Source organism: Phodopus roborovskii, unplaced genomic scaffold (assembly GCF_943737965.1).
Source record: "Phodopus roborovskii unplaced genomic scaffold, PHOROB, whole genome shotgun sequence".
NCBI lineage: Eukaryota > Metazoa > Chordata > Mammalia > Rodentia > Cricetidae > Phodopus > Phodopus roborovskii.
Genome location: NW_026126460.1, coordinates 29,184,270 through 29,207,326, shown reverse-complemented (window position 1 = coordinate 29,207,326; position 23,057 = coordinate 29,184,270). Strand labels below are relative to the sequence as shown.

Here is a 23,057-nt window from a genome sequence, read left to right as displayed (position 1 = left end):
TTTCAGCTCAGGGCTCAGAGTCCTCTGGGGAGAGCTGGCTGTGAAGTACTGGAAGGAAGTGGCTGGGGTGGTGCCTGGTAGGACAAGGGGGAGTAGGTTGTCCACAATCTCTCTGACTGTGGCTGTCCCAGAATCCCAGTGAGCCAGAGCTCAAGGAGGTGGACCTGATACTTGAGCCCCAGACTAGGAAAAGTCAGCAAGTGTGGCTTCCTAAAGTGTTGGAGCTTCTGAATATAACAGAAGCCTGCCTCCTTCAACCGAGGGCAGTGAGAATCCAGGCAGAACAGGTTGAGCAAGTGTCCTTGACGTAGGCAACAAAGGGTTCCAGTGGTTTCACCGAGGTCTTAAGAACAAAAGATTTCTTGTAGGATGAGGAAGGGGTTTCTAGCTAGGGCTATATGGATGCACTACATTTATTCTGCATAACCTTTCCACTTACACCTACCCCGCATTCTGTAAGTTAGAAAACTAGTTTGAAGTGGGAAGGTAATGAAACAGGAGTAAAAATGCAAATAAGACAAACAAGCATAGGACTGGACATACACGCAAACTAGATCATCAAAGGCAAGGTGATGGGGCTGAGGGCCTGCGCAGAGTTCAAGGCTCAGAGCTCTGCTAAAGAGAAAAAGTCCTTGCCAGAAGCGCCAGGTTCCAAGTGGTGAGCAAAGGAAACCAACTGCAGGCCAAAAAGTACATTTCATGAGTCTATATATATATATGACATTTTCATACCAGTCAAACTTAGCTGGGTAACCGCTGATCTGTGGTTACCCAGAACTGGAATGCGGGAGGGGTTTTCTTTGCCAGGAATAGGGGGATTTTTTTCCCCCTTGGGGTAGGGGTGGCTCATGTCTTCATTGTGGCATGATGTTATTTGGTGGAATTCACTAAAGTCATCACTTTAGATGAATGCATTTTACATATCTATAAAACCGTGCTAAAATAAAATCTTACTGGGCTCTCAGTTGGTGTGAATTAACAGGTGAGGTTTTGCCATGATTACTGTATCCTTGAGTATGTTTGTCATAGAATAACATCTTTTGTCCTGATTCACATCTGTCTGATTTAATAGTTTTTCCTGCTTTAAAGGTGCCTTGGGGGTGAGGGGCTTTTCTGGCACACAAGCATGCTCATGGGCGCACACACACCCTCCTCCCACAGTCCCCATCCCTGGGATAGTCTGGGTCAAGCCTGCTGCTCTGACTGTACATGGCTGGAAGGTTACTATTGGTAGCTCCTTAGGAAGTGCAGAGGGGCTCTCTCCTGTGTGGGCTATCCTTGATTCAAATCTACAGCCACAGAATTCTCTTGGGTGTCCCGTGAGGGAGTTCTTCGTGGGTCAATACTTTTGGGAAATATTAGACAGGGTTACACAGAACTCTCAGTTCCGGCTCATTTGGATCTTTGAAGGGCTGTGCAGCAACTGTCTGACAGGCTTCACCTGCGGGGGATGGGGTAGGGTGGGGTTCACTTGCTTGTCTTTTATTTCAATTTTCTCCTATAGTTTCCCCTGACCAATTCTAGGCATGCCAAACATGTCAGCTGTGGCTTTTTTAATTTGACAATTGCTAGCAAACTTATTCAGTATAACCTTCACCACAATCCAGTTTGAGAACATTTCAGTCCTCAAAAAAAAAAAAAAAAAGTTAGCATGGGGCCACTAGGGAAATAGAGATGGGCAGAGAAGGACAGTGGAAATCCCCTTCCTAGGCTCCCCAGTGTCGGTCCTTAGCCTCCCCCGCCTGTCACTCCACTCCAGTAGGATTTGGATTCACAGCAGCGCCTCTGCAACCCAAACTACTAACAGCCCCACCATGGGAGGAGAGCAGAAGTGGCGCGCTGGGAGCTGCCCAGCTTCCTGCTCTGTGTGCGGAGATCACTTTCGGTTTTCTTTTCTGGAAATCTGACGCGACGTGACCAGGGCACTAGGACTTCCAGACTGGACACAGAAGGCGTATCCCAGCAGGGTCCAGGATCTCCTTAGATGATCAATTGCCTGGGTGACAGGTGCGTTCTGCTCTTGGGCTCTGCAGCGCTGGACTCTTCATTCTTGGGGATCGGCTTTTATCTGCTGGACCTTAGGGTCCCCAGGCTCGCTCTCGGCAAAGGACGGTGCCTAGGAGGTGGATAAGGGGCATGGAGGGGAGTGCAGTGGAAACTATACACAGTTCCTTTTCTGAAAGTTAAAGGCTGTTGGGGATAGTGTCCTGTGCGTGCTCCCGAGGTTAAACCCTGCATTTGCCTATGGTGGGCAGTGCCTTCATCATCTACCAGGAATCTGCCTAATTTTGAAGCTAATGAGAAAGAGAAAGTGAGGGGCGTCCTTACTTCTCTGTAGCATGTCACGAGGTTTTTGTTCGTTCGTTTGTTTGGCAAATTTATGTTCGTTTCCTTGAAATACATTCCTGTGCATGAAAATTCAAGGGGATTTGTATTTTAGGGCTCATAACACTGATTACCAAATGAGGCACGGAACACTTGAGCTGGTTTACCTTTCTACCATTATCAGGTATTATTGCTACTTTTCTCTGTAGATCACTTTGGTATGAATATGCACTGTCAAGTCGTTCCTACTTTTCTGGCTACTCCCACTTAATGCATTGTTTTTTTTTTGTACATGCAGTTTATTTTATTGATTTCTCATGTTTGGGCTTTGTCTTTCCTACTGGGTGTTTACCTTTCCCTAATTTATTTGTAAGACCCCTTAACATAATAAAAACCCAAATGCAGGTATCTGTGAGATACAGTATTTTTTTTTCTTCCCGTTTTTACTTCAAGACAGAGTTTCACTATGCATCTCTGTCCTGAAATTTAATATGTAGACCAGGTTGGTCTCAAACTCACAGAGATTGTTAGTCATTTTGCCAGGCTTGAGACACAGCATCTTGCACAGTGAGAAACAAAATATCAGCATCGGACTCTGCCGTGCCATTGGTTTCCCTGGGCTTGGTTACTTACCCCCTCTGGGGCCTAGTGTTCACCCTTTGGAAACCGTGGCAGATGGTGAATGTGAATGCTGTCACTGTCTTATTCTGTATGCTTTTATATAGTAAGTCATCTTAAACAGAGCCCAGAGATTGTGTCCATTTTGGTCTCTTCGCCCACCCCCATGACTTTACTGAAGCCTGCTGACGACACAAACAAACTGCTGTGGGTTCTCCTCCTCCTTCTCCTCCTCCTCCTTCTTTCTTCAAATTTTCTCCTGCCAAGGTTAAGGAATTTGGAAATTAGCAGAAATGAACAGGACTGCTTAATTTGCCACTGGGAATAAATTCCTAGAAATACACACTCATTACAGTTTAATATTTTATTTAACAAAAGATGAAAGGGGGAAAGAATCCTTGTGTGCTTTGTGCTTAAAAAAAAAAAAAAAGAAAAGAAAAGAAAAGAAAGCTTTAATAGGGCACTTATCAAAGATGCCCAAGGGCTCAATCTCCAGTACTGCCAAACAACAACAAAAGCGCCCCCTAGAGCATGGCACCTGTCACAACACTTTGCCAAGACTGTCACCTGGAAGTTTTCTACAGTTATAACTGGCCGGTTGTTTTCTCACGCACTGGGAGAGATGGGGAAAGGCACAGGTCTGTCCTGAAGAATGAAATGTGTTCATAAGTCCAAATGGTGATGTCACTTTGACCAATCCTATTTTTCACGTCCTTCCTGATTTTATTTTTGTGTTGCCTGTTTGTGACAAAATGTGTGATTTCTCAGTGTCTAAATGTGGGTGGTCTGCTCCAACACTGCTTGGTGTAGTCAAGCACTCATTCAACTGCAAACCAGTAACCAGGAAGTCGGAGTTGATACCTACTCTGCCCCTTCCACATTATATAATCTAGCATGAGTGTTACCCCACCTCTGTCTGCATTGGAGTTCTCATAGTTGCAATGACAGTGACCAATCCTGCAACACTCTGTGAACTCAGTAAGTTACTACCTATGAAACCCTCAGAAAGAACACTGGTCATAGGAACCATTTGGTGAATATGGATATTTTCAAAATCCCTTTCAGGATGGTAGTTTGCTATTGTCCTTCCCTCCGCCCCTGTGGTTGCTGGGGCCTTTGTTTGCTGTATCCACAGATATTTAAGCCAGACTTGGGTTTGCAGGTTGCTAAGGGATGCTTGAGGACTAGGATGTCTACCTTCAAGTACCCATTGCAGCTAGAGCAACCCCCCATGTTCCTGGTAGCCTTTGCCTCTGTTTCCTCAGCCTGCTTCTTTCCCTAGGATGTTCACTGTCAGCAAGGCCTTGCAAAAGGCCCTTCTCCAGCACTTCATATACACAAAGCTGGACATTGCCTATGCCATCAACAAGCCGTTCCCCTTCTTTGAAGCCCTCCGGGACAACTCCATCATCACTGAGAAAATGTACAAGGTGAGGCCTGTGGACCTTCCACAAGGCAGTCCATTCCTCCATAAGTATGCTCTACTGTTTACATCTAGGACCACAACTGTCCAGGGCTTCTAGAACATGAAAGGCCCAACTTGACTGTGATCATTATTGCAGCAGGGAGCTGTCTAGGAGAAAGGGTGCCATGGGGCTGTGGTATATGTAGGTGTTACCATAGCAAAGGACCACAAACCAGAATTCAGAAGTTGGAGACCAGAAGGCCCCAAATGATAAGTTGGTTTTTTCTAGAAGCTCAGAAATGGATCCATTTCTTGTCTCTGTTTAGTTTCTGGTGGCAGCTGGCAACTTTTGGGGTTCTTAGACTAATACTTCACTGCAGTCTCTTCCATTCTCTGCGTCATCTTCTCTCTTTTGTCTTCTCTGCCTTCCTCTGATGAGGACACCTGTGTTTAGGGACTGAGCTAATCCGGATAGTATCAGCATCCTCAGTTACATCTTCAAAGACCCTTTTTCCAAATAAGTTCACACTCTCAAGCTCCAAAGGATGTATTGTTTGGCATTAAGATGCTGCTCAGCCCATCACAGGCATTATCCTAATGCATAAGAACATGGGGCTCACAGGTCATGCTAAAAATAATTATATGTTTTTGTGGTGTGGGTATGTGAATGAGAGTGTGTTGTTGTACACATGTGCCTTGGGATAACTTGTGGGAGCTGGTTCTCTCTTTCTGCCTTGTGGGTCCCAGGGATTGAACTCAGGTTATCAGGCTTGGCAGCAGATGCCTTTACCTGACACATCATCTTGCATCAGGAAAATTACAGCAGCAGTTCCCAAGCCTTGGGGCAGCTTCAGCTCCCTTCATCACAAGATATCCCACACTATGTTGCTCAGGAGGGTACCCACTCATCCTTCTGAGACTCCCATGTTTTCCTTTATGGCCCTGTTCTCAGTGATGGGCTCTACTGAGTTTCTGTTCAGGGCTGGACGTCCTCCTCCTCCATCTGGCCAAAGCTTCTACCTAGACAGTGCTCCCACCGGGGCAGGCCCCACTGGGCAGCACTCTAATTTGCCCCATCACTGTGTCTAAGGACTAGCTCACCAAGCCTGAAAGACACTCGCTGGAAGAATTTTGCAATTAATCCTCTCCTCCTATGTCTTCTGTTTGAGAATTTAATTCTCCATTTCATATTAAATTTCCTCTTAAATTAAAAAAAAAAGACTTCTTAAATTTTGTTGTCTTGTTTTGTTTTGTGAGAAAGGGTTTCTCTGTGTAGCCCTGGCTGTTCTGAACCACACTTTGTAGACCAGGCTGGCCTCAAATATTAAACACTGGAGATCTGACTACCTGTCTACTGGGATTAAAGGCATGTGTCACCAAGCCTGGCTTCTTACTTTTTCTTTTTTTAATTACAACCATTTATTTGATTGGGGGTAGAGGTGGGTAAGTGCATGATGGGCAGATGAAGGTCAAAGGGCAGCTCATAGAATCTGTTCTCTCCTTCCACCCTATGGATCCTGGGAATCAAACTCATGGCATCAGGCTTCATGGTCAACTCCTCCACTCACTTAGCCATCCTTAGCAGCCCAAAAGTAGCTCTCTTACAACATAGAAAACCACAAATACAGAGCCCTCAGCTCAACAAAGAATTGCTCACACCAATCCTTGCTCCACTCTTTGAAGGAATCTCTGCAAGCCTGTCAAAATCTGGTCCCTCTATCCAAAGTGGTGCACAATGTTCTCACCAGTCTAGAGCGAACTTTCGACCTATCGGTGCTATTGACACTGTTCAGCCACGTCAACCTCTGCGAATATCCCAGCCTAGTGACAATTTACAGACGCTTCAAAAACGGTAATGTGGTTTCTCCAATACTGTTTACATGTGCAGTCCTGCCACAGTGAAAGCTTGGGTTTGTCTCCAGTGTGGGAATATGCATTCCACTGCCTGCTTTTCCTGTGTAAAGGTAAATTACACTCACAATAGCCCTTGTCTCTGGGATCCTGCCCCATTTGAGTTCCTGTCCTGACTTCCTTTAGTGAACAGCGATGTTGAAGTATAAGCCAAATAAACCCTTCCCTCCCCAGCTTGTTTTTTGGTCATGGTGTCATGTTGCAGGAATAGAAACCCTAACTAACACATCTCCCACTCTGAATGTTGTCCAGATGGTGAGCTCTGTGTTAATTCACAGCACCTGCAAGGAGAAGCTTCTCTGATGGGGATTGAGTGCTGCACTGACCTGTGGGTGCATTAGGGTTCTCGCACCTGGGGAAAATCAGTAACTCTGCCTCCTGTGCTGTGGGGAAAGATACACTAGGCAATCCTATTTGCCAGGTGCCTTCTGAATCCCCAGGGTCACGATGTGTGCTCCTTTGTTAATTCCAGTTATTACAGCCTATGGAGAGAATGAAAGAACTGCTCAGGCCCTCCACAAAGCCCCAACTGACCCAGCAGAAGGGTGCTCCTTCCAGGCTCTGCTGTCACTGCCCCCACCCCAACCATCTCCACCAAGTCATCTGCCCTCTGCACCAAAAGTCTGTGAGCCCCGAGCAGCCTCACAGAAAATCACTGAGATCCTGGATGAGCAGACCAGCCCTTCTCACCCAGCTGTGCCTCCCCCTGGCTTCATTCAGGAAGGAAAGACTACTCCAGGCAAGAAACAGATCTTTCTCCTTCAACTTGTAATCCTCCGTAGGAATGCTTGCTCCCTGCCACTTAGAACCCCAAATTGCTGCCTTCTGTTCATCTGTCCCTTTCTATGCACCCACCTACCAGTGGCAGGGAAGGCTCAGTCCTAGAACCACCTTCTTCCTACACCTGGGCACCCCAACTTCTGCCCTTGGCCTTGGTACTAGGCCTTCCCTGAGCTCTTAGAGCAATTAACCTTCCTAATACTATTACCCTTTAATACAATTCTTCACGTTGTGATGATGCTCCATCATAAAACTATTTTCATTGCTACTTCATACCTGTCATTTTGCTACTGTTATGAATTGTAAATGTCTTTGGAGATGAAGGATTGCCAAAGGGATGGAAATCCACAGGTTGAGACTGCTACTTTAGGCCATTCACTCTCCTCCTTATAGCCAATCCTGTAATCCATGGTTTTCCTTCCTCCTTCAGCTGCCTGCTACAACTTAACAGCTACACCTGATAAGGAAGAAGACTCGGAAAGGATGTCCAGCATGTCCCCTGACACTGTGCAAAGTAACACTAACTGGGCTGTGGAGGGGGAGTATACACATGCCAAATGGAAGGCTGTGGTTGAAACCTCAAGAGAAACAGATAGGCATGAGAAGATGGGCATGGCAATGGATGGGGAGAGAAGAAGGGGGGTGAGCTTTCCACAGACTCACACTGCAAAGGAAACCTTCAAAAATGTTGTGTGTCTAGGGGTATAGCTTGCTGGAGGATCACTCCCCTTATAGATGCAAGACTCCCAGGTTCAGTCCATAGTATATAGAACCCCATTCCCTGTTGTGAATCGACACATAGTTTGTTATTCACTTACAGTGGTCTGTAGTATATAGAACCCCACTCCCTGCTGTAAATCGACACATAGTTTGTTATTCACTTACAGTGGTCTGTAGTATATAGAACCCCACTCCCTGCTGTGAATCGACACCACTTACAGTGGTGATTCTCCCCTGACTACAGAAGCCTTCGAGTTTCAACCTTATTCATTCTCTTTTATTTCATAGTGTGTTAAGAGTACATCCCAGGGTTTCTTGCATGCTGGACAAACACTGACCTACACCCCCAACCCTCTTTATTTATTCTTAGATGAATTAGATTCCAAGATATATGTTATTAAAATTATTAGAAAATATTATAAAAATGTTAAAGGTCTATTGAACCTAATTTAGCTTCCAGACTTATGACACTTGCCATCCCCAAACCATCATTAGTATTGTAATGAAGTTTAATTACATAAACTACAGCAGGATGTGTTATTGATATTGTCAACGATATAGTATTATATCTCCAGGACTGAGAATAAAGGAGTCCTGTTTGAACTCAGTGACATTTCCTCCACTCCTCTGATGCATGCCCCTCAAATACATTTAACATAATCAGAAAGCTAAAGACAACAGAAGATTTCATCTTCCACTTTTTCAAAAAGAAAAAATACTGCTATTAAATTAATGAGTTTCTAATTAAGAGTGACTGCTGTTCCTTCTCTACCCTATTTTACCCAGGCCCCTTGCATTCCTTACTGTGTAGTTAGAATCACATTTGTTCTCTTTACTACTCTGGTCCCTACTTGCTCATCCTGAAAGCCTCAATTCTTTTTCTTCCCTTTGCTCAGAGTCCTCCAAGGATCCCTGGAGAAATGACAAAGATGACTCTTCAGAGATGCCCCACAGCCCCTCAGGCCCCGTGCCAGGTAATCTTCCTTTGGCCTTAGTGTACATTCTTTTCTGGTCATTTACACTATCTACCCTCCTCCTTGAGATCTAAATCTGGTAACCCAAGATCTCCCTTCCTCCTCCAGTGATCAAATACAACTTAACACCCAAGGCTAAAGAGAAAGAAGACTCGGGAGGACAGCCTGTCTCTGTGCAAGGTAATGCTGGTTAAGGCTGACTTAACTCCTAGTAGTTTTGATTTAGATAACCTAAACTTACCTCTCCTTGGATGATTGGGGAGACAGTAGACCTGTACTCCTGAAGGGAGGGAGAATTGTAGGAGGAGGCAAGGAGTCAGGACTGGAAAGGTAGACTTGGAGGAACCAATCACAGAGGTCATACCTGATAGACTCTAAAATGCATAAGGTGTCAGCAAACAGAGAATATTCCTCAGCCACAGGGGACTGTGGTAGCCTCCAGGAGAGAAGAGGACAAGGCAGGGCTAGACTATGTGACCTTGTTGCTGTGATGAAGTCACTGCAATATGTAAGCTCAAAATGGCGCTAACAAAATGTCAGACAGACAAAGAAAAATCCCATGTGTCCCCAGTGGTGGGTGATGTAACTAGTGTGGCTAGCCTTGTCACCCTGATTGTGGAAACAGTCCTTTGTTGCTGGTCAATTCTACATAGAATGGAATACTAAGAATATATGTTATTAAAAAGATATGAAAAGAAAGAAATTACTTCAAAAGTCTGTAGACAATTTACAGTGTGCCTTAGTTACCTGACTTTAAAGAGGCCAGAATTTAAGACAATTTTCATAGTGTTATGTAAACAGCAGACAGCCTTAAGGAGATGGACCTTTATCTCTAATGGTTTTAAGTCCCTTTGTTTTTCTTATTGCATCAAAGTTGGCAGAATTTCAAAACATATTTGCTGTTTGCAGATGCACAGGTAACAACAAAAAGGTGGCCAGGGCTGGAGAGGTGGCTGAGTGGCTAAGATTATGGGCTGCTCTTCCAGAGGACCTGAGTTTAATTCAAAGTACCTAGTAGCTTGTAACATTCTGTAACTCCAGCCCCAAGGGCGTCTGATACCTCTTCTGGCTTTTGCTGGCACTAGACACATATGCAGGCAAAACATCCATACAGGAAAAAATTTAAAAATAACAAGGTCAGATGAAGGCTATCAGATCCCTGCCTTCACTCCCTACCATTCAAGTTCTACTGATTTCCCTCCGAATTTCCTCTTCCATCCATTCTGAGCTCTGAGATGGGTTCTTTTTCTTTTGCCAGCAGTAAAAGATGAGCCCCCTGCACCAAATGACCTGGAGATGCCCCAGGAAGCACCCAGCACACCTGCCAAGAAGAAAGGTATAGACCTCCTGCCCCTGAGATGCTGTCTGTGTGTCCAGCTGTACCATATCCTAGCACCTATGGTGCAACCAGTTTCTGCCATTGCTGTCTTTCTGCCTCCTCTCTTCATTCCCCCTTCCTCTAAGGGCTTATGAAAATGACAGGTGACAAGCAGCCACTTAGACATTTGAACCAAGCATCCCTCAGAATCACAAGACTCCTATCCCATAGCTGCTTGCAGTGTCTGTCCACTAACCTCTTTAACCACAGTTGGTCTCCCAGGAGGACACTGCTTCCCGGTAAAGTCACATTCAGGCAACTTCTGCCACCCTTCACTTACACCCCATGGTGGTAAGCAGGTTGGATGTCCTCCTGGCCACCTATTCCCTATCTCACTCTTGGCTCTCCCAGCTCCTTTTCTGAGGTGTCACCATTCAATTAAAACGTGCATTGTTACTGGCTCGGCGCAAAGCCTCACTGGCTAGAGGTGCCTGCCACCAAGCCTGATGATCTGAACTTGATCCCTGAAGCCCATAAGGTAGGGAAACCAAACCAACTCATTCAAGTTGTCTCCTGACCTCCACATGTGTACCATGGTACATGTGACCACCCACCGCCAATAAACGTAATAATAGTAGTGTAATAACAATAGTAGTGATAGTAGTAAACACTGTGACCTCTCTGGCACTGTCATCCATTGGATTCCCCATTGCTGCCTGGAAGCCTCCTAAGCCTAATTTTCTCCACCCTCTGTCATCGTGCTTGGTGCCTTCAAGGCATCATGGGTAGCAGGCAACCCACCCAGTACTCCAACTTCTTAAGCCTTTATCTCCTCACATCTGGTGATTTTTTTCTTCACAGATTCTTGTCTCCTCCTGCCCCAAAGCCATCCATATTTGAGTCTAGCTTAATTCCCCAATAATGGATCCAAGATCTCTCATTTTAACACTTGTCCTTGAAGTTTGCTCCGATCTCTCCTTTCCAGCTAACCCTTTGAAAGGATAGGGGTGAGCATGGAAAGATGTTCAAGGTTAAGACATACGCACATACACACACACACACACACACACAGGCACACACACATACATAAGTACACATGTACACACATGCACATAAATACACACATACACACGCACACACAATTAATGAAAAAAATAATTTAATTTTTTAAAATAAAACATTGATGGATCTATTTGTGACTACAAAAGACTTTGTGTCCTTTCTTCTTAGCAAAGAAAAACAAAAGATGCACCTCGTCATCTCCCAAAAGAAGACATCGGAAGAAAAGACCCCCTCAAGGTGAGATGGGGAGGGCCGTTGGAGGCCCCTGAGGGGCTGTAGATCTGGCGGAGAAGGGTGGAGTTTGCTCAGAACTCACTGAGCTCTGTCTGGGGAGTGTGGTGATCTGGTTTTAAATTTCACCACACCAGTTTTTCCACTGAGTAGCTGGTAAACTAGAACATGCTGGAATCCTTCTGTTCTGATGGCAGGTTACAATTCAAGGTGAAGGATGGAGAGTGCCAGGGTTCCTCTTTATATTCACGAGGATGACAACCGAACCAAAGGGAGAGTAAACAACTCAGTTACTTGGAATGGAAAAGAGCCTGGGTCCCAGCCCTGAGGGGCAGTGTCTTGGGGTGTCTATTGCTGTGAAGAGACACCATGACCATGGCAACTCTTATAAAGGAAAAACATTTAAGTGGGGTGGCTTAGCATCATGGCACAACACAGTAGCCTGCAGGCAGACATGGTGCTGGAGAAGGAGCTGGGAGCCCTACATTTTGCTGTGCAGGTAGCAGAAAGTGGTCTGAGACAGCAGGCATGGCCTGAGCATATATGAAACCTCAAAGCTTACCCCCACAGTGACACACTTCCTCTCCAACATGTCCATACTTACTCCAACAAAGCCAAACCTCCTACTAGTGTCACTCTCTTTGGGGAGCGTTTTCTTTCAAAGCACCACAGGGACAAACCCCAGAAGAATAGAACACTGAAGAGGTACCCTTGTGCCAGTGGACTGTGGCTGTCCTTGTGGGCATCAGCTTCCAAAGTCCTAGCAATGAAAAGTACTGTGTCCTCCTCCTCGATGAAGCCCACTGGTCACCAGCCCTGACACTGCAGAGCCTCAGGGCCCCAGCCACACTCCTGGGAGCTGCCTTCATGGCAGGCACTACACCTGTCCCTTCTGTACACCTTACCCACAAGAGGTGCCTGGTGCCTTTTGGGTGGTGTCTGTTCTGCACATGGGTACTACATGGAAGGTCCTCCCTCCCCATCTGAAGAATCCCCAGGCTTTGCCATTCAGCTCTGATGGGTCCACCTCATGGTTCAGGAGTCTTAGAAACAGAAAGCACCCCCCCCAAAAAAGTCCTCCCATATTTCTCTGTTTAATTCTTCTAGAACAAGCAATAAAAGCAAAGTGAGACATGTGGGTACAGAGGTCTGGGAGGGAGGATGGGATGGGAAGGGAAGTCTGTGAAAGAAGGAAAGGTTCACTGGGTGTTGTCATTTTAAAAAACGACAAGTCAGAGAAAGATGCCATGGGACAGAGCTTGGGTGGAAGGGCTTTTCATTGGGGGAAAGTGAATGGGAAGGGGGAGGGGAGAAGGGAGACTGGTCTCTGGAGACAGAAGCAGCAGGAGAGAAGAGAGAGGCAGAGAGAGGTGGGGAGACAGAGAGACAGGCAGAGAAGGGGGGGATTGGAGGTGGGCAGGGCCCTTTTAAAAGGGAACATAGTGAATTTACACAGGTGGTGCTCTTAGTGGCTGCAGCTGAGGGCGAATCCTGTCAGAACCCCAAGGACAGGCCAGTACTGATGCCCTGAATACTAACACTGGGGACCTCCATTTACGAGTCTCTCTTGGCCCAGGGGTGGCCTCATCTGGACACGGAGTCCAAGAGAAGCTCAAAGTGGTAGGTGAGAGGACTCTGAAGACCAGGACTTCCTCAACCAGGAACTTGAAGGTGGTGACCAGGACTCAGAAGGCAAGGACTGAATGTGCTCAGACATCCAGATCACGGGGTAAGGCTGAGGGTAGGACCTGCCATTGGAAAGGCTCAGTATGGCAGGGTCTCTTAGAGCTGGCATAGGGGTGGGGAGATACATGAACTCAATATTAGGAGAGAGAAGTTCAGAGAATGAGGATGGGGTGTGAGAAGGGCAAAGAGGCAATGATCTACTGTGGCCGAGGAATTTTCGTTAAAGAAACGTCATAGCCACGGGTCACCTCAGCAGAGACCTAAGTCAGAGGGTCTCAACCCTTCAAATTTTACAACTTAAAGATTACTAAGAATTTCCAAAGGTCTGTGTCTGTGTTGTTTGTGTCTACCTATTTGTACATTATTCATAGCTAAAACCAATAATTTTAAAAATCTTTATTTAGAGTGAAATAAGTTGTTTGATCATATAACTCTATATAAAAATATATTTCTGAGCCAGGCAATGGTGGTACACACCTTTAATCTCAACACTAGGGGAGACAGAGGGAGAGGAACCTCTGAGTTCAAGGCCAGCCTGGTCTACAAAGAGAGTTCCAAGACAGAACTCTTTGTCTGGGAAAACAAACAACAACAAAAAGTATTTCTGAAGCAAAAACTGTCTTTGGCTGTCTTTGGGCATACATCTCTAACACTATATAAACTTACATAAACTCATAGTTTCTTCAAGATATATTTTATTTTTAATTATGAGGGTGAAGGGGTATATACACATGCACACAGGTACATGTGAAGACCAGAACCATCTGATGCCGCAGCTAGAGTTGTAGAGGGTTGCAAGCCACACAGGTGCTGGGACTTGAACTCCAGTCCTCTGTAAGAGCTCTTAAGCAGCCCCAGCGCAGTCACTCTTAGTGGTTAGCAGTAGGGTAGACGCTGATTCCATATCTTTGTCACTGTAGTTCTGTTACAATAAAATATTATACCAGCTGAGTGTGGCAGCCCATGCCTTTAATCCCAGTGCTTGGGAAATGAAGACAGGTGGATGTCTTTGAGGTTAAGCTCTTTGAAGCCAGCCTGGGAGAGCTGGCCTAGAACTCACCATGTAGACCAACCTGGCCTCAAACTCAGAGAGATACACCTGCCTCTGCCTACCAAGTACCAGGACTGAAGGTGTATGCTACCACACCTGGCTCCCTTTTTACATCGCCAGTGGATCTTCTGCTCATATAAGATTTTATCATGTCTCGGACATTTGGGAAGTGCTGAACTACGTAGTGAGCTAGCAACACAAGTACATACACATTCTTCTTGGGACAACTGGCATTTCCAAATAGAAAAGAAGTATTTTATATTTACTTCCCACCCACGGGTGAGGAGGTGACCTGTTGATGTATGTCCTCGGCTCTGAAGGTCCTTCCAGGGTCAGGAGCTTCCACAGGCAAGGAAGTCTGCCTATCTTTCTTCTCCTCCTCCTCTTCCTTCTTCTTTTCTAGAGATCAGCCATGGGGCTTCAAAAACAAATGCAAGAAGCAGGCCTCGGAGGATGTCCAGCTTACCATCAAGAACCTCACTCGGTAGGGATGCAGCCAGCAGCAGCCACAGTCAGAGCTGCCCTCTCTAAGCCAGGCTTTCACTGTCCTAAGGAGCCCTGTAGGTATATACCCTCACCACAACCTTCCCATGATAGCTTAGCATCACTTATGTATAACCATGCATAGACTGTGTGTGTGTGTGTGTGTGTGTGTGTGTGTGTGTGTGTGTGTTATAGCATCATTTCCCCCTCCTTCATGAAAGAAGCCATTTTTACCCCAGTGGGGGCAATATCACCACCACTGAGAATCTGTGTTTGACAATATTGCTTACCCTGAATGCTAAAAAAACAAAACAAAACAAAAAAAAACCCTGAAAATGCCCAGCCAGGAGTCATGGTTGTTCCTAGAAATCCAATCTCCCTCTGAAGAGACAGCTCAGGGATTAAGAGAACAGGATGCTCTTCCGGAAGACCTGGGTTTGATTCCCAGCACCCACATGATAGTTCACAACCATCTTTAACTCCAATTCCAGGGGATCCAATGGCCTCTTCTGGCTTCCAAGAGCACCAAGCATGATCACAGTATACAGCTACACATGCAGGCAAAACACTACACAGAGATTAAATATTTTAGAAACACAAAGTGAGCACGCACATACAAACAGAACACTGTGCATGCACAGCCCTGCCTGGTTGTGAAAGGACTCGTGCGCCAAACGTGTGTGCGTGTGAAGGAAAGAGAATGACTTTTGTGGAAGCGGTTCCCTCCTTGTAGATCAAACTTGGATTGCCAGGCCCCACCACACAGCTGCTGCTTGTCTAAAAAAAAAAAAAAAAAAAAAAAAAAAACGATCCCCTACAGAGTTCTGGATTCTTCTGCCCCTCCTCCCCATTCTCTCTCTCTCCCTTTGCCCACCCTCCTTTTTTTTTTTTTTTTTTTTTTAATTCTTTTACTCAGACCCAGGTTGTTCAAATCACTGGCGATTCTCTTTTATGTTCTATACCTTCCTGGGGCACCCGCACTCTCCCAGCTCCCAGGAGCAGCCAGCGCCTCGCTGCTTTGCAAATTCCAGTCCTTCGGGTTAGTTTTCCTTAGTCAGCCCTGCAATTGCCCTTTCATAAAACAAGCTGTGGATTATTCCCTGAGGAGCGGGGCGGTGGAGCGCTATGTGCTTCCCCCTTCCTCCTCCTCCTCTTTCCCTCCTTCCTCCTTCCCAAGGGCCTCCTCCCTCACACACACCCAAAATAAATCCCGTCTTCCTGCCCCCTGTCTGCTCCACACTCGGAGGAATTATTTTAAATAAATATCGCCTCCATTATCTGTCCAGGGTCAGGGGCACAGGTCTCCCAGATGACATATCCCCAGGAAGCCCTGTAGCTCTTTGGCTCTTTCAGAGTTGTCACTGGTCGTCGGTGTACCTCCAGTTTATTGTGTGAGTGACACGTGAGGTCGGGGGAGGGGGTGAATCAGCCTTGCTTCCTGCTCCTCCGTGCCTCTGTTTATACTTAGTTAACAAATCAGAACACAAAGGAATCGACACCAATGAGAATGCCCATATCTGGGTCTATGCTGCCCTCTGCTGGAATATCCTTGTACTGAGCCTACAGTAGATTATTTCTTATGCAGAGGCCTGGACAAGTAGGTACATTGACAAAGTATTTGCCCTTTATGTGGTCATTTGGTCGTCATGATTGGACTCAATTAAAAGTTAAAAGAGTCAAATGAGCTAAAAATCCACGTAGGTCCTTCTAAATGTTTTGTTCTTTACAGTGAAAAAGCAAGTGAACAATCCCAAATGCCCTTTTATAAACCCCTTGAGGGAGCAGGAACCCAGATCATGCTGAGCACTGTCCCTCAGCTCAGCCTCCCTCCACCCTGGGCCAATTCTGAGTTGGCCTGAGTGCTTGTGCTTGCGCTATTAGGAGCACTGCTGAGTCACTTTGACTTAAAAAAAAATGCTTTTATTTATTCTTTTAAAACGTCATCATGTAAGCGAACGATGTGCTTTGATCGTGCCCACCTCCTGTTCCCTCCTACAGCTTTCCCTGCCCTCCAGGCCCGGCAATCTCCCTCCCATCTTCAGTGCACACTGGTCCAGTTGCTGGATGTGGGACCAGCCACCGGAGCATGGGCAACCTAATAATAGCCACGGGCACCCCATCAACTTCCAGCCGCTCCTGCTGAGGCATGTCGGGGACAAAGCAAAGACTCTCTGGCACATCTGCATCCCAGGGCCAGCTCCCTCACACACTGTCACTGATGCACAGTCTCCTTACCTCTGAACCTCCGCCCCATCTGTTAAATGGGCTACCCTTGCCTTCAGCTTGTGAGGATGAAGGATGCAATTCCTGATGTGCTTGATCTGCCTGTGACTTCTGCAGCCACCCCTCGCCCTCACCCAGGCCCTTGGGTCCACAGGTTGTGAAGTGTGCATATCTTCCCTGGGCATCCTATCTTCTCAGGTGTAACCATTACCTTTGTGTTTCTCCTTGTGTTCTGGAAGTATCCAGAAGCTGGTCTTGGGGTCGCTAATTAGGTTTTTATTTGTCAGCCCACTACTCCCCTTCCCTATCAGGCTCCCTCCACAGAGGTTCTATTCTTCAGGAAATTGTTTTTCTCTTTAATTGCTTATTTGCAGGCTCCTGGCTGTTTGCTCACACTAATGAGGCTCTAAATCAGCTGCTATAGCTAGCTCCCTTAGAATGGGGCCAGCTGATGCTGAGGGCCACACAGGCCTTCCCTTAGGCAAAGGAGGCTAAGCCAAACTAGGCACCACTGAGAAGTCACCAGCGAACTGCCCTTAGGGGTAGGGTACATGGCGTTAGAAGTCCTTGGGTCTAAGGGTTCATCACATTTGAAGTACAAGGGTACCTACAACAGGTGAAAGTGTGATGCTTATGGCCTGACCCTGCATGTTAGCTTGATGCTCACAGCACCCTCAAACCCCCCACTGACCCTTCATCTGCTGTAGGCATATATATCCAGGACATCTGTCTGCTTTAGAGCTATACTTACCACAAGGAATTAGCAAAGATGTTTCCATGGAGATAGAGAACTGTGGAAGATCCCCACATTGTGCTTACCTGCGCCGCCCCTCTCCCCCGGGGGAGGGGATTATAATGGTAATTCAATGTTACCTGTAACTCTGCTTCTCTCTCAAATGAAGACCTGACTGCTTCAATCTCCCACTCAAATTGGATAACACTACTGCAACATCAGTGGTCCTTGCAGGAAACTGCAGAGCCAAGATTCTGCCTCTGACCAGGTCTGCCTCTGACTCCAGATTCTCATTTACTGTACCATATTTGAGAGGAGCCCAGAGACAGGGGGTGGGCAGGCCTCTCCACACCTTTATCCACATGCTAGCCTGGATGCCAGCCTGTTTCCTCCTAAGCTGAACATCCTTTGGGGCCCTTTGGGATATCCATGCCCTCAGTTCCCTCCTCCCACAGTGTGACTCCAGGATCCACCTCTCCAAGGTAATTAATGGTAATTAGCATGTTCGTGTCAACATCATTCTTTCCTTTGCCCAATAATGGGAAAGGGAAGTAGACATTTTTTTTTTTTTTCTTTTACTCTGTTAGTATGTTAGGAGAGAGAGAGCTGAGCCCAATGCTGTTATCTTACGCTTAGCCTCTAACTCAACACAGACATTTACTGCACTTGAGACAACCCTACATGAACTCTCCCTGAGCAAGGCTGAATGGGGAAGGAAGCAGGAACCATCGACAGCTATTTTTAAACTCTTTCACAATTATTTCCCTGGAGCCTGAACCTGAGAAACCTGTTCTGAGGTTCCGAGCTGCCAGAACTCCCCAGGTGCAGTCTGCAGATTCGTCTAGAATCACCCAGAGTTGGGTTTTTTGTTTGTTTGTTTGTTTGTTAGTTAGTTATTGTTTTTCAGTTTGCAGAGGAAGAAACAGGGACCCTATAAAGTGCAAAGTGGCAGCAGGTGATGTGATGGGCAACACTGTCAGTGCTGGCCATCTCTCTCACCCAAGTCTGTCCGTTGTCACACTTCCAGGAAAGCCCAAAGATGACGCTGTGGACCTTCTCTCTCCTACACTTCCTGTGACCTGCGGTAAGGCCAAAGGGATTTTGTTCAAGGCGAAAATGAAGCAAGGTGAGTGCCTGGCTCTTCTGATGCTCTGCTGCCTGGAGGCCCAGTGGGCTGGATGGGAAGGGAGTGTCCTGTGTGCAGCTCATCAGGGAACAGACCCTGTTGGCCAGGCTGCAAGGGAAAAACAAAAACAAAAAGGCTTTCCAGGAAAGAGTTCCCAGACGTTTCCATAGGTATGTCTGGAAACCACATGAGTCATCTATTGGCCCTGTAAGAGGGACACCTGTGTCCTTGCTATGAGTCACAGAACAATGCAGATTCTGCCCCATCCCCTCATGTCCTGTAGTGTCTGTGGTCCCCTGAATCTGAAAGAAGAGCCCAGATTTCCCTGCCTCTGCTTCTACCACTAACAAATCTCTTGACCTGCAAAGGTGGAAAGCCACAATGAGGAGACTCAAAGGTCTGTGTAAATTCACTGAGGATCCAGGTGGGGCCTGCAATGGGCTGTCTTTTTCTTCCAGGACCCTCAGAAAAATGCATTCAGAATGAGGCAGGGGATTGGCTCACACCAAAGGAATTTTTAATTGAAGGAGAAAGGCCCAAGTCAAAAGACTGGAAGAATGTTGTACGGTGCAAGGGGAGGACATTAAGATTCCTGGAGCAGGTATTATAATGGCCAAGGGTAGTGGGTTCAAATCCTGAAAGAGTGAGCAGGAAGTTCATTAGCAAAAACTGTGGACAAATTCCCATTGTAACTCAACAGCATGACTTACAAAGCGCTCGATGTTCAAACAGAAAAAGTTGTTAAATGACCAAGTTAGAAACACGGGTGCACAAGATGAAGACCATCAGCACAAGCAAAATGGGCAGAGAATTTCAATGCAGGCCAAGTTTTTTGTGCTCAAGTGAGATTTGAGAACCTTGGCCTAGTGGGTTTAGGTAGGTAGGGAGGTAGGTTGAAACCAGAGCCAACCAAAGACCACCAGCCAGTCAGAGCCACCCTGACCCTGAAACCAGAGCCAGTGAAAGAAACAAAGCTTGGCCCTTTCGCCCTGCATTGGCAAGAAATTAACCGCAGGCAAAGAATTCCCTGTGTCCCCATCTGCTAAGCCTTTACAGAAGACCTAGTTCATGTGCACCCTGTGAGACATATTCATCCACCTCAACTGTGGCAGGTTCACACACACACCTTTGTGGCTCTCTCTCTCTCTCTCTAGCCTGTAACAATTTCAGAAGGCATGAGTTGTGATTCTTGGGCAGAGCTTCCCAGTAATACTCAAACCATTATCATGGGGGGGGGGCATCAAGAATAGTGGGTAAATATGCGTGCCTTCTGTGCAAGCCTTGCAACCTGAGTTCAATCCCCAGAACCCAAGTAAATATGAAAGGAGAGACTGAATGCACAACATTGCCCCTGACCTCCGTGAGTGCTCTGTCGCATGTGCTCACCCCCATAATAAAGCTTTTTTTTTTTTTTTTTTTTTTTTTAAGAAACTTCAAACATTTCAGGAATGGATGGATGTGTAAAGATTTTACCTGGAGGGAAAGAATGGAAAGAGAAAGTGGGAGAGGACTAAGGGGAGAGCTTGGGTCTTGGGCTTAATTAAAGGGGAAAATTATTTTATCACTAAGGGATTTAAAAGAGAAAGCAGTTAGGCCCTAACCCTTAGGGGAAGAAGCTCATTTCTGCCCCCACACTGTTGGTTTCCTAGTCTGATGTCCAAGTACAGGCATTTCCTAAAAGGGGTGAGCATGGATGCTCACGGAAGAGCAGCCTCCAGAATAATCTCACTTGTCAACATTCTTTCTTTCAGAAAGGACTTTTGCTCTGCACCTCTAGCAGTAACCACAAAGGTGACTAGCAGATGAACTCCTGACGCATGCTCAGCTGCTGTGTCACGGACTCTTGGTGTCTGACCTGAGCCCCTGAGTCAGTCAAGGCAACTCATCATGGCTGGTCCAGCACTGGGGTACATACTCATGATGCCTCTGTTGACAGCTGATATGCAATGGAAACCTACCTGGATCCTGGCAATTAAAGGCAAAGCTGTGGTGTCTATGCACCTTAGAAAATGGTCTTGAGATGAGGATGAGTACAAACTAAAGGTGCCAGAAGAGAAGGCTTTAGTGCAAGAAGCAAATATGATGCCAAGTGTTGCTCAATGCCACATGCTTATTGCTTACAGCATGGACAGTGATCCAAATGGGCTTTGTCTACAGTGCCTTCATCCCGGGGATCCAGGGTACATGGTAATCACCTGTCAGCCACAAACATGTCTCCAGGTCAGAGTCCTCCACCTTGGTCTCCTCTGTGAGCTCCTTTCAGATGAGACCTCCCAGCAGAGGCGATACTGTGTCTCCTTGCCTGGGAGACTGACCTGAACCTTGGCCAGTTTCCTTCAAAGTTCAAAGCAAAGAACTCTCAGTGTCACTTATAATATAAACCATTCTTTTTCATGCTGATGGCAAGACACTGGGATTCAGGATGCTTGGTGTGCAGTTGCTACCAAATTCCACTGATACTGTAAAATATATTGGTACCCGTATGGGGTAAACTTTTAAAACACATACATATAAAATTCCGTAGGCATTGCTATGGTCTTAATGTTCCCTACCAAGACAAATGTTGAAACTGAATCTCTATTATGAGTTAGTAAGAGAGATGCTTAATCCACTTATGACTATGTTTCTCAGCCTGTGTGTGTCGTGACCCCTTTGAGGGTCAAACAACCCTTTCTCAGGGGTTACCTAAAACCATCAGAAATATCAGATATTTACATTACAATTCATAACAGCAGCGAAATTACAGTTATGAAGGAGCAATGAAAATAATTTTGTGGTTGGGAGTCACTACAACATGAGGAACTGTATTACAGGGTTGCAGCATTAGGAAGACTGAGAACCACCAACTTATGGTATTTGGAGGTAATTGAGGATAACGAGGCTGTGAAGGTGGGATCCTCATCTCTTAGGATTGTGCCTATATAAGAAGAAGGTGGGGAGGTCAGGTTGGTACCCAACCCGTGCAGTCCTAGCACTTAGGAAACTGTAGCAGCTGACTTATAGCCCCTCATTAGTAAAGTGTAAGCAATCAACTAGAAACCATTTTTTTAAAAAAGTGGTTTCCTGACATGACAGCATCCATGGAGGAAATCAACAGGGTGTATCTAATTAGTGACCCAAAGACCAGCCCCTGGACATTTCCAGAACTTCCAGGAAGGGGGCGGGTACAAGGACAAGATTATGGTTACACCTGAGAAGGTGAATGCCCGGGGAAGATGTGAGCACACCGAGTGAGTGACCTGTGGACCAAGGGCGTGGATGAGGGTGAAGAGTGGAGGTGGGATGGGGTGGCTGGAGAAGTCACAGGCAGGTCAAGAACAGCAGGGACTGTATCGTTCACAAGGAAAAAGGCAAGGGTCGCCCATTAAACAGATGGGGGCTCAGACGCGGAGACTGAGCGGAGACTGTGTGTGAGGGGACTGGCCCTGGGATACAGATGAACCAGGGTTCTCTCTGTGTCATCCAATGAGACTCAGCAGTGGGCAAGCCATTGCCAGTTGATGAGCCCTGAGGGGAAGAAGAGTTGTTTTTCTCTTTGGGGGTGTGGCCACTAGTAGGTTGTCCTGTTCAAGCAGATGGCCCCACAGCCCTGAGCTCATGGGCAGCACCAACTGGACTGGGTGAGATGTGCGTCTTAAAAAGTCAAAGAGCAGGATATGGATTGAGAGAGTGATGTATTGGGGGGGTCTGGGTTTGGTTCCTAAAAACTGCCTAGGGAGTGAGAGACCTCACATCATCTGCAACTCGAATTCTGTGATCCTACACTGCCCTCTGGCCTCCAGGGTGCTGCATATATGTACACACACACACACACACACACACACACACACACACTAACACACTAACACGAGGAAGGGGAATCAAAGGTAGTCAGGTGATCCTCTCCGTCCCCACCCCAGCCAGGGTAAAGATGGCACAGCCCTTTGAAGATCCCAAATGAGCCTGAACTAAGGGTTTTAGTCTTCACTCGAGAGTTCTGTGTAAGCTTGTCTAATATTTCCCAAATGTATTGAGCTCCCCCACAAGAACCCCCTCTCAGGACATCCATGTGGGCTCTGTGGCTTTAGATTTGAAGCAAGGCTAGTCCACACAGGAGAGAGCCCCTCTGCACTTCCTAGGCAGGCATCAAGAGTCACATTCCAGCCAAGTATAATCAGGGCAGCAGGCTTGACACAGGCTGTCCAGAGACAGGACCCAGGGAGGAGGGGAACAAGGCAAGTCCAAGTTAATTCCGGGTGTGTGTGCGTGTGTGCATGTGCGTGTGTGTGTGTGTGTATGCGCACGCGCCTGTGCACACCCCATACTCACGTCTTATGTGCACCAATCTGAAAAAGGCCAGCATGATGACTCACCACACTCTAACACAGCAATAAGATACAGAGGACACCATGTTAATGAGGGGAAGACTGTT

General features: G+C 46.5%; 1 protein-coding gene across 3 annotated transcripts; it reads left to right on the top strand.

Moving 5' to 3' along the window:
- Window positions 1-1,776: 1,776 nt before the first annotated feature.
- On the top strand, window positions 1,777-21,060 carry Sp110 (SP110 nuclear body protein). 3 transcript variants are annotated; one of them, XM_051190613.1, is made up of 15 exons: window positions 1,791-2,007; window positions 2,441-2,509; window positions 4,226-4,373; window positions 6,032-6,200; window positions 6,732-6,998; window positions 7,470-7,553; window positions 8,656-8,733; window positions 8,842-8,913; window positions 9,992-10,069; window positions 11,282-11,350; window positions 12,921-13,073; window positions 14,485-14,565; window positions 18,548-18,646; window positions 19,105-19,247; window positions 20,398-21,060. In XM_051190613.1, the coding sequence occupies exons 1-15, from the start codon at window positions 1,985-1,987 to the stop codon at window positions 20,443-20,445; spliced, it is 1,581 nt and encodes a 526-aa protein (XP_051046570.1). In that variant the 5' UTR covers window positions 1,791-1,984; the 3' UTR covers window positions 20,446-21,060. The 3 variants fall into 3 exon arrangements, 2 of the variants coding, with proteins under 2 accessions (XP_051046570.1, XP_051046571.1); XR_007834886.1 differs by lacking the exons at window positions 19,105-19,247; window positions 20,398-21,060 and adding an exon at window positions 16,563-17,788 and having other exon boundaries at window positions 1,777-2,007; window positions 18,548-18,606; XM_051190614.1 differs by lacking the exon at window positions 2,441-2,509 and having other exon boundaries at window positions 1,795-2,007.
- Window positions 21,061-23,057: the final 1,997 nt, after the last annotated feature.